Here is a 15127-nt window from a genome sequence, read left to right as displayed (position 1 = left end):
TGTAATTCTAGTTTTTTCCGAACAGATTAGCGGTGGTATGAAAAAATTCTCATACCCTCATTTGTTTGCCACATGTGGTTAATTTTAGCATGCAAATCAAATATGACCACTTGATTAGCCAGGTAGTTGGATCCAATATCTAGAATCACACCTTTTGTGGGATTTTCTTTTTCAAATGTAGGGATTGCGCTATTTATGGGACTGAGGGAGTATGCTCGAAGGTGACATGGCAGATCTTGACGTTAGATTAGGGCACCCCAAATTACATACCTCGACGTTAACTCGCATAACATCTAGGTGAAAGACTCGTTCTTGGACGCGGGGGTCCATTTGCTAAAAACAAATTACGAACGGGCCAAAATAGGAAAAACCACAAATAAAGAAAGGCAAATGGCAGACTGCGCTGCGGTTTCTCTCCCTCCTGGCCTCCCTTCCCCTTCGCCTTCGTCTCCGCCTCCCGTCTTCCTCCACAATTCGATTCCCCTCCCCAAGAACCCCACCCCCATGACGAGCTCCTCCTCTCCTTCCCGAAAGGTACCGCACCCCCTTCCCCCCAATCCGTCCGATTCGCCGGCAGGCCGTGGGTTTTCCTTCTCGATTCGGCTGTAATTCGATCGATCCCTTTCCTCGTGTGCAGGCGCTGAGCAAGATCGCTTGCAATCGGCTGCAGAAGGAGCTAGCCGAGTGGCAGCTCAGCCCCCCGGCCGGGTTCAAGCACAAGGTCTCCGATAATCTCCAAAGGTGCGACTTTCTCGCCTGCAATTCCTCACTTACCATGTCTTCCTTTTCCCCCTTGTTTATTCTGGGACTTTTCTTTGGCCTTGTTTAAAACTTCAAGATGGATGGATCCAACCGTTCAAGAACCCTTCTCTTTTGTTGATCTTTGTTCTTGATTTCTAGGGGTTTTCCTTGATCCTCAGTCGTTATGCGTGGAGGCAGGTGGATTTGAACTACTTGCCTAATAGCATAATTCTCTCTTGATAACTGAACAGGTGGGTGATTGAGGTAACCGGAGCGGCAGGCACCCTCTATGCCGGCGAAACCTACCAGTTGCAGGTTGACTTCCCTGAGCATTATCCCATGGAGGCACCTCAGGTCAGGTTTTCACATTAAAGATTGCAACTTCGTATAATTATACCTACTCTCTTCATCTGTTCCTTCCATTACATTTGATTGGATGATAACCTCGTTTCTCTTCCAGGTCATTTTTCTCAATCCTGCTCCCATGCATCCACACATTTACAGCAACGGCCACATCTGCTTAGGTAAAAAAGCTGTTTCTTATGCATCTTCTCTCATGGAGAAGATTTGTGCATGACTCCACCTCTGATGCTTTTGGTTAACTTCGCGGCTGTGACCTTACGGGAATGTTCTTTGCCTGACCTAATGTTCCATCTAGCTGTCAGTTAGGTGCTAAGATTCCATTTGTTAGCAGAAAGTTGCCAACTTAACCAATTGTGCTTTTATAGTTCTATAGTAGGCTCACGACTGAGATGCCCCAACACACCATTTCCTTTTGTTACTATAGGGTCTTAATGGGATAGCCAGATGTGTGAACTTTGCTATTGCGCAGGCATTATGTATTCTCCCTTCTAAATTTCTCTTAATGTCTGGATGTTGGTTGCTTGTCCGGTTGTACCTTTATCTTGCTGATATTATAGGTATCATCAATGCATCTCTAGTCATTAGCAGAGTAGTGGTATGAGTCTTCTTTTCTGTTTATCCTTACATCATGAGTTATAACTCATTTATCTTTGACGATGTCATGCCCTGTCTTCCCTCTGAAATTGAGTACTTTTAGCTGTCAAGATGCTACATTTTTTTACAACCTCACGCTTTGTTGTTTGTCTGTAGGTTTGGTTGTGACAACTGGTATTGTAGGCAAATTGTTGCTAAACCTCCTTTTCTGTTCCATTTGCTGTTGCATAATTTTCTCTTACTGGTTATTTATATTTTATTGAAAAAAACCATCTTATCTTGCATTAACTTTTGGAGAAAATTCTATCTGCCAGACAGTATTATACTATGCATGCATGCATAATAGAAACATGCTTTATATTTACACCAAATGTTTTTTTTCCCATTTCCTTCAAGGCAGTGAAGAGTTCTAAAAATGATGAAAATGTAAAGTTCATTGAGAACCACCAACCCTTAAATCTTTTTATCCTCCCAGCGTACCAATATTCTGGCTTGAGTTATGAGCCTGGATATGAATGGCAGATATAGGCAGAATATATGAGGTGATAGTGTGTTAGGCGAGGAAGCATGTTAGGTTGGTTGGCCACTTGCAGAGGTGTTTGGCAAATAAATCTTTTTGGAAAGTTGGTGACAGACTAAACATCTTAATACGAAGATATAGTTAGAATGAATCATTGAAAGAATGCTTCCTTAGTTTACTTCTAACTATTCAACAACTTTAGGCTGGCCCTTATGTTTCTCGGGTTTCATAATTATTTATATGAAAGTAGATACCAGTACATTGGGGAACTAAATCAATAGTTATTCAAATGAAAACCTTCATATAGTTGTGTGAAAAGGTTGTTTTTGGCATTATTCTTCGCATGTAACCATAATGTATTCACATGGGTTGTGTCATATATTAATTCGAATAGCAAGTCAAAGGGAACAAACTATGATATCCTCACATCCTATTTCAAACCATCACATGCAAAGGGACTAGGCTACATGTGAAATGAGAAATAGGACTGCTTTACAGATGGACTTGTTTATTTTTAAGTAGGGCATTCTTACTCAGTTCCTTCTGTGCTGAATGTGCTATTTACTATCTAATTTCTGATATAAATTGCAAGTCTAGATCTAATAATTTAGCTCTGCCTGTATATAAACTCGTATCGGAAGCATCCACTCTTTATGGTATGTCCTGAATAGATTCAGCCCCCTTTCCCCCCTCTGGCCCATAATTGCGGCTATCACTTTGCCGTTGAGCGTTTATCACTTTGCTATCCATGATTCCATGGCTGTAATGTGGCAATATTGCTATGGCAACAGTTGAGAATTATGTTTTAGCAATTGGAGCTATCTATCCCTCTGTATGGTACTTCTAAAACCAACCAATTTGATGTGAACTGAATCTATGATATCGTGTAAAGCAAGCATCTTACCCGTTATCTCGTACAATATCTTTTCTTAATCTACCTGGTTCTGTTGCTCACCTTGACAACTTTGCAAAATGCTTCAAAGTATGAAGTTCTGTTGTTAGTACTCTGCCTTGTTTTTTGTAAGTCTTTTCTTCTGTCCACAAGATAGCTAATAATTGACCCATCTTCCATGAATTTTCTGAGATTGTGAATGAAATGAAAATTATGTTGTAGAGCTGTGATGACCATCAGACCATGTGCTACTGTTTACTGCACCATTTGTATGAAATGTTGACAGCTTCCTGCTGCTTCTCTTATCTGCAGATATCTTGTATGACTCGTGGTCACCAGCGATGACTGTGAGTTCTGTCTGTATCAGTATACTGTCTATGTTGTCTAGTTCGCCAGCAAAGGTGACCCTTACTCATATCATTTGATCCATCAAAAACTCCTGCTCTCACTTGGTATTCATCATCTAACTAGGTATAGTGTATGGTTGCAGCAACGTCCGGCAGACAATGACCGCTATGTTAGGAACTGCCGCAATGGGCGGTCGCCGAAGGAGACCAGATGGTGGTTCCATGATGACACAGTGTGACGAGCATCGTGGGCATTGCCTGCCAGCCTTCATTACCATGATATATCTCTTCCAAGGGGAGATGAGATGATTTAGGCCTATTCCTAAGCACCCCTCTATTGGACTGCGAGGCTTACCTTGCTGTGGTGGTATGTAAATGAGTTGCACACATGTGTCAGTCTGAAAATATATATTATCACCACCAATGATATATATATATATATATAGAATAAGCAAGAGTGTACCGTGCCTGAATAACTGAAGACGAGCTCAAAAGGAATATGCAGTTTTAACTATGTGATTTGCTAAAGTGCCTCTACCTATGTGCAGTCTACCTATCCACCCCCCCAACCCCAACTAAGGCGCTGCTACTGTGGTAGTTCTAACTCCCCACACTCGCACCAATTATCTGTGTGCTCATTGATTTGGTAGATTCCAGCTTTCTGTCCATTTGCTTATGGAAAATCACATCGAATGTGTAACCTGACGCTGACTTTAAGCTTGTCTGTGTCTCGACGTCCCCAGCACAATGTTAGGGTTTACTCCCACCGTTCTAGATATATAATTTTTCTATATATATATAGTTTTTACTATGCATCTAGATAAATATTATGTCCAGATACATAGTTTAAATTGTAGATCGTTTTAGCAAATCAAAATATATAGTTTTTGCTATGCATCTAAATAAATATTATGTCTAGACACATAGTAAAAATTATACATTTAGATTTACCAAAACAAACAACCCATTTTTGATTGCAGGATTCATGGCTGGCTGCGGTCGCCATTGAGGACTGCTTTGTATAGTAAATGAAATTGTTCTAGCTCGTAGATTGCTTCTAGAAAAAGAATAGTGCCCCAGTTTTGTGTAATATGAAGTCAATTTTTTTCAAAAAAAATAATATGAAGTCAATTCATGGATAAGCCAAAGATCTAATATAGCCATATCATTTTGTACAGGAGTCTCCAGATTCTCTCTTTGGTAACATCAACAACTCCACATTCCAACTCTGTCTAAAAAAAATCTCTGTATTAATTTAATCGCACTTAAATCTTAGATCCAAATCAACCCGATGCTAGTTGACTTTTCTTTTCTTTTGAGACCAATTGTAGTTGGCTTGTTGAAAAGTATGATATGATATAGTACCGCAGTTCTTTGGCCATTTCTTTTGTTCCAACGTGAACCGTGAGCGCATTGACTGACCGTAGGTCTGTAGCAAACTAGCAAACAGAGGAAGCAAGAGCGGCGACTCGAGCAAAGCAGCCAACCAAACCAATCAACCATGGACGCCGGCGAGGTGCGGCACTGGAACGTCGACGTCAACGGCGTGTCCATCCACGTCGCCGAGCAGGGCCCCGCGGATGGGACGGCGGTGCTTCTCCTCCATGGCTTCCCCGAGCTCTGGTTCTCCTGGCGCCGCCAGATGGCCGCGCTCGCCGCCCGCGGGTTCCGCGCGCTCGCCCCCGACCTCCGCGGCTACGGCGAGTCCTCCGTACCCGACGACCCCGCCGCCTACTCCATCTTCCACCTCGTCGGCGACGTCGTCGCGCTCCTTGACCATCTCCAACTCACAAAGGTGCCTCCTTTCTTATTTGCCTCCTTCCAGCTGACCTCACGATCAGGCGTGATTGATCTCTCGTGTGGTGTCCTGACCCTCACCATGGATGCATCCGTAGGTGTTCGTTGTCGGACACGACTGGGGAGCCCAGGTGGCGTGGCTTCTCTGCCTGTTCCGGCCGGACCGGGTGCGTGCCGTCGTCGCATTGGGGGTACCGTACTTCCCTCGACACCCTCGGCCGATGACGGAGGTCTTCGCGGCGTTTGGCGATGGCTTTTACATGACACAGTTCCAGGTGCTAATGCGATCTTCTCTCGCCTGGTTCGATCAACCGCACAATCACATCATCTAAGCTCAGGCATTGGGGGGAATGCAAAATTTCAGTTGACATTTTCAGTTGGAGTCCTGATTTACCTTTGTTTCTAAAAATTGAAGCAGCAGTTCATCTTCCTGTTTAGAAAAGTAAAATAGATCCAGGTATTTCAATAATTTTGTCAAGCCAAACGCCAAGTTTGCCAGCTCCACTTTAAACCTTTCAAGTCGAGAATGTGGCGCTCTGCTTGAAAATTCAATGTTCATGTTTGCAGGAGCCTGGAAGAGCTGAAAGGGCATTTGCTCGTTATGACGTTGCAACTGTCCTAAAAAAATTCTACTCCATACAAATAGATAACCTCACTGCTCCTCCTGGAATGGAGATCATAGACTTTCTGGAAGCGTCTCCCTCACCACTTCCCTGGATTGCAGAGGAAGAACTGATCCAGTATGCTGAAAAGTTTCAAAAGTCTGGGTTCACTGGACCCCTCAACTACTACCGCATGGCTGAGACGTAATTTTCCTGACCTTGTACTATCTTATTTCTGTGTCTTACTACCTTCTTGTATGCGATTTAGTTGTATCATGTATCCATGTATGTGGTAACTGTAGGAATTGGAGGCTTCTTGCACCCTGGAATGGTGCCAAGATTACAGTGCCTGCAAAGTTCATAGCTGGTGATAAGGACATTGGTGTGCAGTCCTTTGGAATCGAGCAGTACATCAAGAGTGGGGGATTCAAGTCCAATGTTCCGGAACTTGAGGTTGCCATTATCGATGGTCACCATTTCCTGCAGCAAGAACAGGCCGAGAGAGTGAACTCTGAGATACTTTCCTACCTCGACAAGTTTACCAGCGAGTAGAGAGGCTAGAGGCATCATCAGCACGACGTTACTCTGTGTCTGAAAAATGAAATCTTTGGGAGAATGCTAGTCTGTTCTCCTGATCTGAGAATGTTGGAGCCCAAACTCAGACCTGTGTGCTAGAATAAGTGATTGCTAGCCATCTGTTGGCTTGCTTACAGGAATAAAAGAGCTTTATTTTTTCCCGAAAGCATGTGAATATTTTTTCCAGAAGCATGTGAAGTACTTGGTGCTTGAATCTTCTGCATTGTAGTTGTAACTGCATGGTGTTATTTCTGCTCCAAACTATATCTTGTAGGCAGAGGGTGTAATCAACTTGTGCACCTAACATAAAACTGCAATAACCTTAGTACACATGTGAAATGTGTCCCACTGCACTGGGGCTACACGTCAGTGGGACGAGGCCCCTGCGGTACTGCAGAGGAGGCTCATCCGTGAAATGTGATCCAGGAGGTTCAGATAATTTGTGTTTATGCAAGTGACCACGTGTCTCTGTTGTAGCGTTGCGTATCCCCTGTTTCTTCTTTTCTTGTTGGACTCATCGAACAGCTAGCCAGGCGAGCAGAGCAGCAAAGCATGGAGGCCGAAGCCGCCGGCGAGGTGCGGCACTGGGCCGCGGACGTCAACGGCATCTCCCTCCACGTCGCCGAGCGCGGCCCCTCCACCGGACCCGCGGTCCTCCTCATCCACGGCTTCCCGGAGCTGTGGCTCTCCTGGCGCCACCAGGTGGCCACGCTCGCCGCCCGCGGCTTCCGCGCGCTGGCCCCCGACCTCCGCGGCTACGGAGACTCCTCTGTTCCCGCCGACCCAGCCGCCTACTCCATCTTCCACATCGTCGGCGACTTGGTCGCGCTCCTCGACCACCTCAGACTCCCAAAGGTGCTGCCTTGTTTTTTTTCGTCCGAATTCTTTCTTGGCTGCTTCACTATCGTGGGTGCGTGAATGATTTCTTGGGCGGTGTAGGTGTTCGTCGTTGGGCACGATTGGGGTGCGCAGGTGGCGTGGCACCTCTGCTTGTTCCTGCCGGACAAGGTGCGCCGCCGTCACCCTGGGGATTCCCTACTTTCCCCGCGGTCCTCGCTCGATGACGGAGTCATTTGCAAAGCTCGGCGATGGCTTTTACATCAATCAGTTTCAGGTGAGGATCTCTTGCGCCGCTCAACTACTTAAGTCCGTGCCCTCAAAAAAAAAAACTACTTAAGTCCGTTGTTGTTTTTTGCATCCATTATATCGAAAACACAGAGTTATGTGGACTGGAAATTTGAGTGGCATTGTTTGGTGATAGTGAAATGCTGGTGGAATTAGCTGTTAATGTTAATCTTTGCATCGTGACCTTGTCTTGTTACTTGAAGGAAAAAAAATATATCATTTACCTATCCTGGTGTACTTAGCCTCTAATATAATTCCTACAAACTAGTTCAAAGTACTTTTGGAAAACATATTAGCAAGCTCACATAATAGTCTGTGGACATCCTTTTTTCTTGCTTAAACAGATTTGAGGAATAAATTGTTGCTTAGATGTAATTATAAATGTTTGCTTGGATCTTCTTTTTCTCTAAACTCAGGAGGAAAGAACAAACTTCAGGTGACATTTTTAATTGGGTTTACCACAATATCTTATTCCAGAATATATGTTTGCAGGAGCCTGGAAGAACCGAAAGGGCATTTGGTCGCTATGATGTTGCAACTGTTCTAAAAAAGTTCTATGCCGCTGAAATCGATGAACTCATTGCTCCTCCTGGAGTAGAGATCATAGACTTTCTTCAGGCACCTTCGTCACCACTTCCCTGGATGACAGACGACGAACTTGGCCAGTATGCCGAAAAATTTCAGAAGACTGGGTTTACAGGACCCCTAAACTACTACTGCATGATGGAATGTAATCTCCATACCTTATGTTCGCCTCTTGATGTCTTGTACTCCGTATTATTAAACAGTGCTGTACGGTCTTTGCAGAAATTGGAGGCTTACTGCACCTTGGAGTGGAGCGAAAATCATAGTGCCTGCAAAGTTCATTCTTAGTGAGAATGACAGTGGTCTCCAGTCCTTCGGGACTGAGAAGTACGTCAAGAGTGGGGGTTTAAAGTCCAATGTTCCAAATGTTGAGGTCTCGATCATCGAAGGTCACCATTTCGTGCAGCAAGAGAAGGCTGAAAGAGTGAATTCTGAGATTCTTTCCTTCCTAGACAAGTTTGCCAGCGAGGAAGCATCAGCATGATGTTCTTATTTTCAGTCGGTCCTGAGAAGAAGATGGTATCCTACCTGTGAGTGACTGGAAGCATTCCAAACTGAAAATGGTTATGCTCATATGTAACTGTTCTTGAATAAGTGGGTAAGCCATCTGCTCGCTCGCATTTAAGAATAAGCAGAGCATGTGAAACAGTTTATTTCAAACTTTTCATCCATGAACGGTGTCTGAGGTCCTGTAAAATTTCCAATCCATCTGCTCGTTTGAGCAGGTGGATCGGAATTCAGTTATGTGATCCAGCTGGTGGGTGATCAACGCTTCCTTTCACTTCACTTATACGTATCTTTCCTTACAAAAATTAGATATTTAATTGTGTGTATGCAACTAGGCACTTTTTTATAGCATTTGAACATTGTAGAAATTCGTCATGTCTAGTTTTTTTTCAGTATAAAATTTATTTGTCTCGATTAGCAATTTTGGTATTACTGTGTTAACAAGTCATCAATATAGTACAGAGGAACAACAAACACTCATTTACCCAGATCAGTGAATTTCTTGCTGTCCTCAACATATAGGCGCCACATTCTTCTCCGGTGTCAAAAGACACCGCTTTTTGGCACGGGTCTGGTCAATGATAAAGCAAAGGATGTAGCCGATGGAAGCTGGCTGGAAGCTGGCCGATGTTAAAACAGAGTTAGCTGATCGGCCTGTGTGACTTCGCAGCCGATGGAGCGGAGTTGGCGCTGATAGTTCGACGCCGCAGCCGATAGAGCGGAGTTGGCACTGATAGTTCACCTCAGCAAAGTTATCATGTAGAATTCGAGTTTTATGTTAGTTGATTAGTTATAGAAAATTTGTTTTCTTTTTAAGTCAAGTCATTTTTTGTCGTAATCGACTAGGATTTATTGGCTAGCCTATAAATATTGGCCCGCTGCGGTTTTGTAATCAGGAACAATCATCAATACAACAACAAAATCCTTTTCTTATTTGAAGGCGACTTCGTCAAACCCTAGTTTTGTAACTTTTTTTTTTGTGTTTGAACAAGTTCTTTTGGTTCGTAGGGCTGGATCACTTCGATCTTCGGCTTGCTGGTAAGTTCCATGTTTACTGAGCAGATTAGATCTTTGATTGACGGCGCATCGCTTTTTTCTTGATCTGTTTACTCACTAGTTATCTTAGATTGACTTGTTTAATCTCGCTTAGCTTAGCTTTTATCATGGTTATCTAGCTTACATCCAAGTTATCTATCGGTTTTTACTGCAGTTTTTACTATTTCAATCTACTAGATTAAATTTAGCGGATTGGATCTAGATCTAAGTGTTGCTCACAAGCATTATTAAGTAACATTAATTAATACTGCTTGCTTTCTGAAATCGACGTCGATTGCTTGTTGGTTTGTATCGGATGTTTTGGTCGATACTCTCTATGGAACGATTCGGAACACCAGCCGATACGTTCCGGTATTTGACTGTCTTATTCCTTGTCAATTACCTCAAATTGACTAGCACACCTAGCACCTATGCGAAGTTATTTTGGAGTCTACGCCGGAATAAAGCAAATCTCCCAGGTCCTCGCGTGTGGCCACGTAGAAAGCCGATAGCCGGTTTTTTGCGTCAACACACTTTTAGCACACCTAGTGGGACCAGAGAACGACTTCACCATGTCCATCCCGATACCTGAGCAGGTGAACGGTGCCAATATTCTCAACGTCACCAAGGAAGATCTAAACATCACCTAGAAACAGCTACTAGAGAAGGCAGTGAAAGACTACATGAAGGCCTGCCTTGGAACTTTCAGTGTCACCAAGAGAGGAGAGGCCATACAGAAGAATGCCTTCCCGAAGCCGCGTGAAATCACGATCGTTGAAGATGCGGTCAAGTTTCAAGAGATGTTCGATCAAGCTATGCTTCACATAATGATCAACCAGTCGAACATCCTGATGAATTCTATTCAAAATACTGTTAGGGAAACTATGGCCAGCAGCTTGCAAATAGATTACAAAGGGCCGTCTTACTCTCAGCCAGAGTCATTGGCCACAGCAGCATCGAGAGCGGGGAGCACCGCTATGGCAAGCTTTGGCACCCAGCCGCCACCGCTCAGCGCGGTGATGCCGACCGTTGGAAGCTACCGAATGCCACCATACATGTTCCAAAGTCAGACGTATCAGCCGATGGCATCTGTAATCCAGATGACACCGGTATTTACGCCTTCTTCGCCGATGATGGCAGCATCGATGCGTACTGGATCTTTCAACATTCCTGCTGGTTTCATCCCCGACCCATCTCTAGGGATGCCTCCTGAGTACATGGTCCCGACCAACACAGGGCACAAGTTCAGGCCCTGTAGTTTCCAAGTGCAGATAGCTCAACCCAAGATACGCAGCCACAAGCACCTTCCAACCAGCTACCGGTTTCCCCACTATAGACCGGTAGGCCCCACTTGCCAGCATCGGTCTCTCAGCCGATGGTTCTCTACCAACCACATACGATTGGTTATCAGCAAGGTCCTTCGGCTCCTCAGCAGATGGCGAATCATATGGATCAACAAGGAGGCTACCAACAACAAGTTCCCATCCAACCGCAACTGGTTCAACAAATTCAGCCTCCAGTATAGTAGCTGCAACCACTGATCTAGCAACAGGATAATAGCCTTCAGAGCATTGATTGGGCCAACAAGATAGCTGATGTGATGAGAAATCAGTTTGGCTTGAAGCCTAAGGAGCCAACATACATGTACCAAAGGCCATACCCTGAAGCTTACGATCAAATAGCTATGCCTCACCGATACCGAGTGTCACACTTCACTAAATTCTCTGGACATGACAATGTGAGAATGATTGAGCATATCAGCAAGTTCTTAATCCAATGCGGGGAAGCATATGGAAACGATGCTCTGAAGATTCGCGTGGTTTTCCTCATTGCCAGCAAATTATTTCATCACGTGGACCGATATGGAGAAATAGTTCCACAAATACTTCTTTGCGGGAGTTCAGGAGATGAAGCTTACAGATCTGACAGCTGTACAATAGAGGAACGATGAACCATTTCTGGATTTCATTCAGAGATTTAGGGACGTTAGAAGCCGGTGCTACAGTTTGTCACTCAGTGAATAGGCAGTTAGCTGAATTGGCTTTCCAGGGACTTTTGCCCCACATCAAGGAGAGGTTCACCTTTCAGGAGTTTGAAAGCTTGAGTCACCTTGTTCAGAGACTATCCAATGTTGACGTCCGAGCTCAAGATCCTAGGAGGAGCCCATTTTAGAAGAAGGTCGCTTTTGTTGAAGATTCTTCTGATTCTGAAGGGGAGGCTGGAATCGGCTTGGCAGAGTGGACCAAAAATAAAAACTGGTTTCATGCCCGTTCACTAAAAAGGATATTGAGAAGTACGGGTTCGATGTCAACAAGGCCGACAAGATCTTCAACTTGCTATTGCAGAAGGGACAAATCAAATCATCTCCTAATCATATGATCCCGATGGCCGAACTGCTAAAGAATCACAAGTACTGCAAGTGGCACAATGTTGTGTCCCATAACATGAATGAGTGCAAGGTGTTCCGTCAGCAGATTCAATCAGCCATGGAGTAGGGGAGAATTAAATTAGAAAGTCCTACGAAGCCGATGAAGATTGGCGAGCACCCTTTCCCTACCAACATGGTGGAAGTCAACAGTCAAGATGTCAATGGAAAATCAAAAGTGTTAACTTTAGAATGAGCCAAGCAGACATGAGCTGTAGATCCTGAGGTGCAAGTGTCGGCTGATGGGTTGAAGAATCGAAGCCGACACAAACAAGGCCAAAGTTCCAGAGGTCCCAAAGAGTTGTTACGTGCCAAACGTTGTTGGCCAAATACCGGCATCAGCAAGATGGGGAAAGGCACCTCCAGGAGGAAAGGTGCCGACGCGATGAAGATCATTGGCGATGCCCCTTCTTCATTTTTCTTGCTGGAATGAAGGGTTGAGACTGCCGTCGGCTGACAACTCTCCTGAGTGCAGCGGGTTGCGAGAAGATTACCGCTCGTTCAAGAGGCAGTGCCACGATGACCATGATCATCGGTCGATCAACAGGAATAGACCCGTGAAGAGGCGTGTTTCCGTTCATGATCAGCTGGGAGGAAGAGTTAGTACCCAAGATCAGTTGGAAGATGAGGCCAAGGATAGGGTACCAGACGAAGAGCCCTTTAATCGTGAGATTGAACATCAGCGCAACTATCGCTATGATCCAAAGAGTTATCCCAGTGGTGCCCCGAAGGGTTGACCAAGTCTCGGAGAAGGAGGGTTCAGAGCAAGGAGAAGAACATGCTCAAGGGGAGAAACAAGTGAAATCCCAAGTGTGGCACGTGAAAGGACCTCAAGATGCCTAGAGGGGGGGGGTGAATAGGCTAATCTGAAACTTAAAAACACTTCCAACACGGTTAGTAACACAGATGTCCGGATACTCCGGATATAGAGTTCGGAGTTTCCGGAGATAATGTCCGGACTGTCCGGGTATGAAACAAGCTACACAAAAATAAAGATAATGATGCTGTAAATTAGATCCAGTAAATTTAGAGAGACTAGTGGTACCCTTGGAGTGTTTCTCACCAGTTGTCTTACTCCAGAGACTTGTATAATAGTAGATCATCCTCAAACCCTAGAAAGTTAGTCTCACAAGCAAACAACCACAAAGACAAGCTAGAATTGCAAGAGTGAGACAGAATTTATTTCCGAAGTTCACTCCCAAAGGAGCTACGTCTCCATTGAGGAAGGATTCAAGAGACGGTGCTCAAGAACCCCTATGCTTCTCTCCCAAGGGTGAGACCAACACTCAAACCCAAGGTCACTTATTTTGAATTCCTCGGAGAGTAATGATGATTACAAACTTGCTGTGATGCTCACAATTCAATTTCGCATTCACAAGCGACGCCTAGCCATCTAGGAGCTTGAAGCTCCAAGAGTAACAAACTAGAATCCACTGGCTAGACTTGGATGATGTGCTCAAGAGATGGAATCGAAGCTAACTTGCACAAATCTTAGCTCTTGCAACAATCTCACTTGAATCCCCTAAGAAAATCACTCAAGAATGGAGCAAATGGGAAGTGAGAGGGCTCTCCTTTGCTTGTAGGCAGTTCTGGTCGAAATGAGCAAGAGAGAAGGTAAATGAAGGGGTATGAGGGGTATTTATACCCCCTCTCACAGAAACTAGCCGTTGGGAGAAGGGTACCCGGATACTCCGGGTATATGTCCGGATACTCCGGACACTTGGGTCCGGAGACTCCGGACCAGAGAGTTTTGCGGACAGGTAATAGTAACTCGGAGACTCCGGGTATACGTCCGAATATTCGGGACTCTCTGTCCGGACATTCCGGACACTTACACGGACACTCCGGGTTAGACAGTGAATTTCACAGGAAGCCCCTTTTTAGTGGTAGGATTGTTTCTCATGGTTTTTGTAGGTTCTCTTGAGCACAACTACCACGTCCACGCTTGTGGATGAAAGTTCCTCTTGATAGTACGGCATTCCTATACTCAAATTCAAAAATAAAATCTAGTCTTTTAGTACACTTGAGAACACCGCTTTTTATATCCTTTCTTTGAGAGTTCATGCTTCGTTACATGCTTTGCTCAGTCACTCTTAGCACCTGCACACATGCTTAGTAACACGATTAAATATACATGTGCTTTGTCATTTATCACCAAAACCCACTAAGGGGCCTAGATATCTTTCAGCACGTCTAGCAAAAGACCGATGAGACTACCACCGTCAGCATCGGTTAACATGGTTTTCATCCTGCCGATGGAGTTCAAGGCTCCATCTAATGATGAAGAAGTAGAGGAACCGACGACGGCGCAATTGACGCTAGATCCAGTGCAAGCCACGTTTGAGAAGCTAGAAGAGAAAGAGCGCCAACATCTAAGGCCTATGTACATCAAGGGTCACGTTGACGGCCGGCCGATGACCAAAATGATGGTCGATGGTGGGGCTGCTGTTAACGTCATGCCATATACAACATATCGGAAGCGTGGGAAGGTGAAGAAGATCTGATCAAGACTGATATGGTGCTCAAGGACTTCTAAGGGAGGACCTCGCCAGCTCGGGGGGCAATCAACGTTGAACTGACGATCGGAAGTAAGACTCTCCTTACTATTTCTTCTTCATCAATGGCAAAGGTTCATATAATCTGCTCCTGGGGTATGATTGGATACATGCCAACTGCTGCATTCCATCCACTATGCATCAATGTCTCATCCAATGGCTGGAGGATACTATCGAAGTGGTATCCGCGGATTCGTTGCTCAGTATTTGTGACATCCCGAAAATCTAACCCAGGGTTTACGCGCTAAATCTTCGTTTCGCCAAAACCCTAAAACCCCCCTGAAACCCTAATTTTTTCCGAGACCCGAAACCGGCAACCGAATCCAACCGCAGTCACGCCATCTTTTCCCTCGTTCCGTGCGCGAACGCCGCGCGCGCGTGGCCGACCAGCCGCGGTCACCGCCGCGAGTTCCGCCGCGCGGTCGCCGCCGCGAATCCCGCCGGCGCGCGTCAATCCCTCCCT

At 45.0% G+C, this 15127-nt stretch overlaps 2 protein-coding genes and 1 pseudogene across 2 annotated transcripts; all 3 read left to right on the top strand.

Annotated features, from left to right (window-relative positions):
• Window positions 1-373: 373 nt before the first annotated feature.
• On the top strand, window positions 374-3971 carry LOC112887215 (ubiquitin-conjugating enzyme 15). Its single transcript, XM_025953341.1, has 6 exons — window positions 374-534; window positions 638-741; window positions 993-1095; window positions 1202-1265; window positions 3423-3511; window positions 3601-3971. The coding sequence occupies exons 1-6, from the start codon at window positions 391-393 to the stop codon at window positions 3694-3696; spliced, it is 600 nt and encodes a 199-aa protein (XP_025809126.1). The 5' UTR covers window positions 374-390; the 3' UTR covers window positions 3697-3971.
• Window positions 3972-4835: 864 nt separating this feature from the next.
• On the top strand, window positions 4836-6598 carry LOC112886307 (epoxide hydrolase A-like). The gene is made up of 4 exons (XM_025952174.1): window positions 4836-5252; window positions 5353-5529; window positions 5822-6060; window positions 6159-6598. The coding sequence occupies exons 1-4, from the start codon at window positions 4959-4961 to the stop codon at window positions 6406-6408; spliced, it is 960 nt and encodes a 319-aa protein (XP_025807959.1). The 5' UTR covers window positions 4836-4958; the 3' UTR covers window positions 6409-6598.
• Window positions 6599-6756: 158 nt separating this feature from the next.
• On the top strand, window positions 6757-8932 carry LOC112886308 (annotated as a pseudogene).
• The last annotated feature ends 6195 nt before the right edge of the window (window positions 8933-15127 follow it).

Source organism: Panicum hallii, chromosome 3 (genome assembly GCF_002211085.1).
Source record: "Panicum hallii strain FIL2 chromosome 3, PHallii_v3.1, whole genome shotgun sequence".
Taxonomy (NCBI): domain Eukaryota; kingdom Viridiplantae; phylum Streptophyta; class Magnoliopsida; order Poales; family Poaceae; genus Panicum; species Panicum hallii.
The sequence above is the reverse complement of the archived record's forward strand: the minus strand, read 5'-3'. Positions and strand labels throughout refer to the sequence as shown.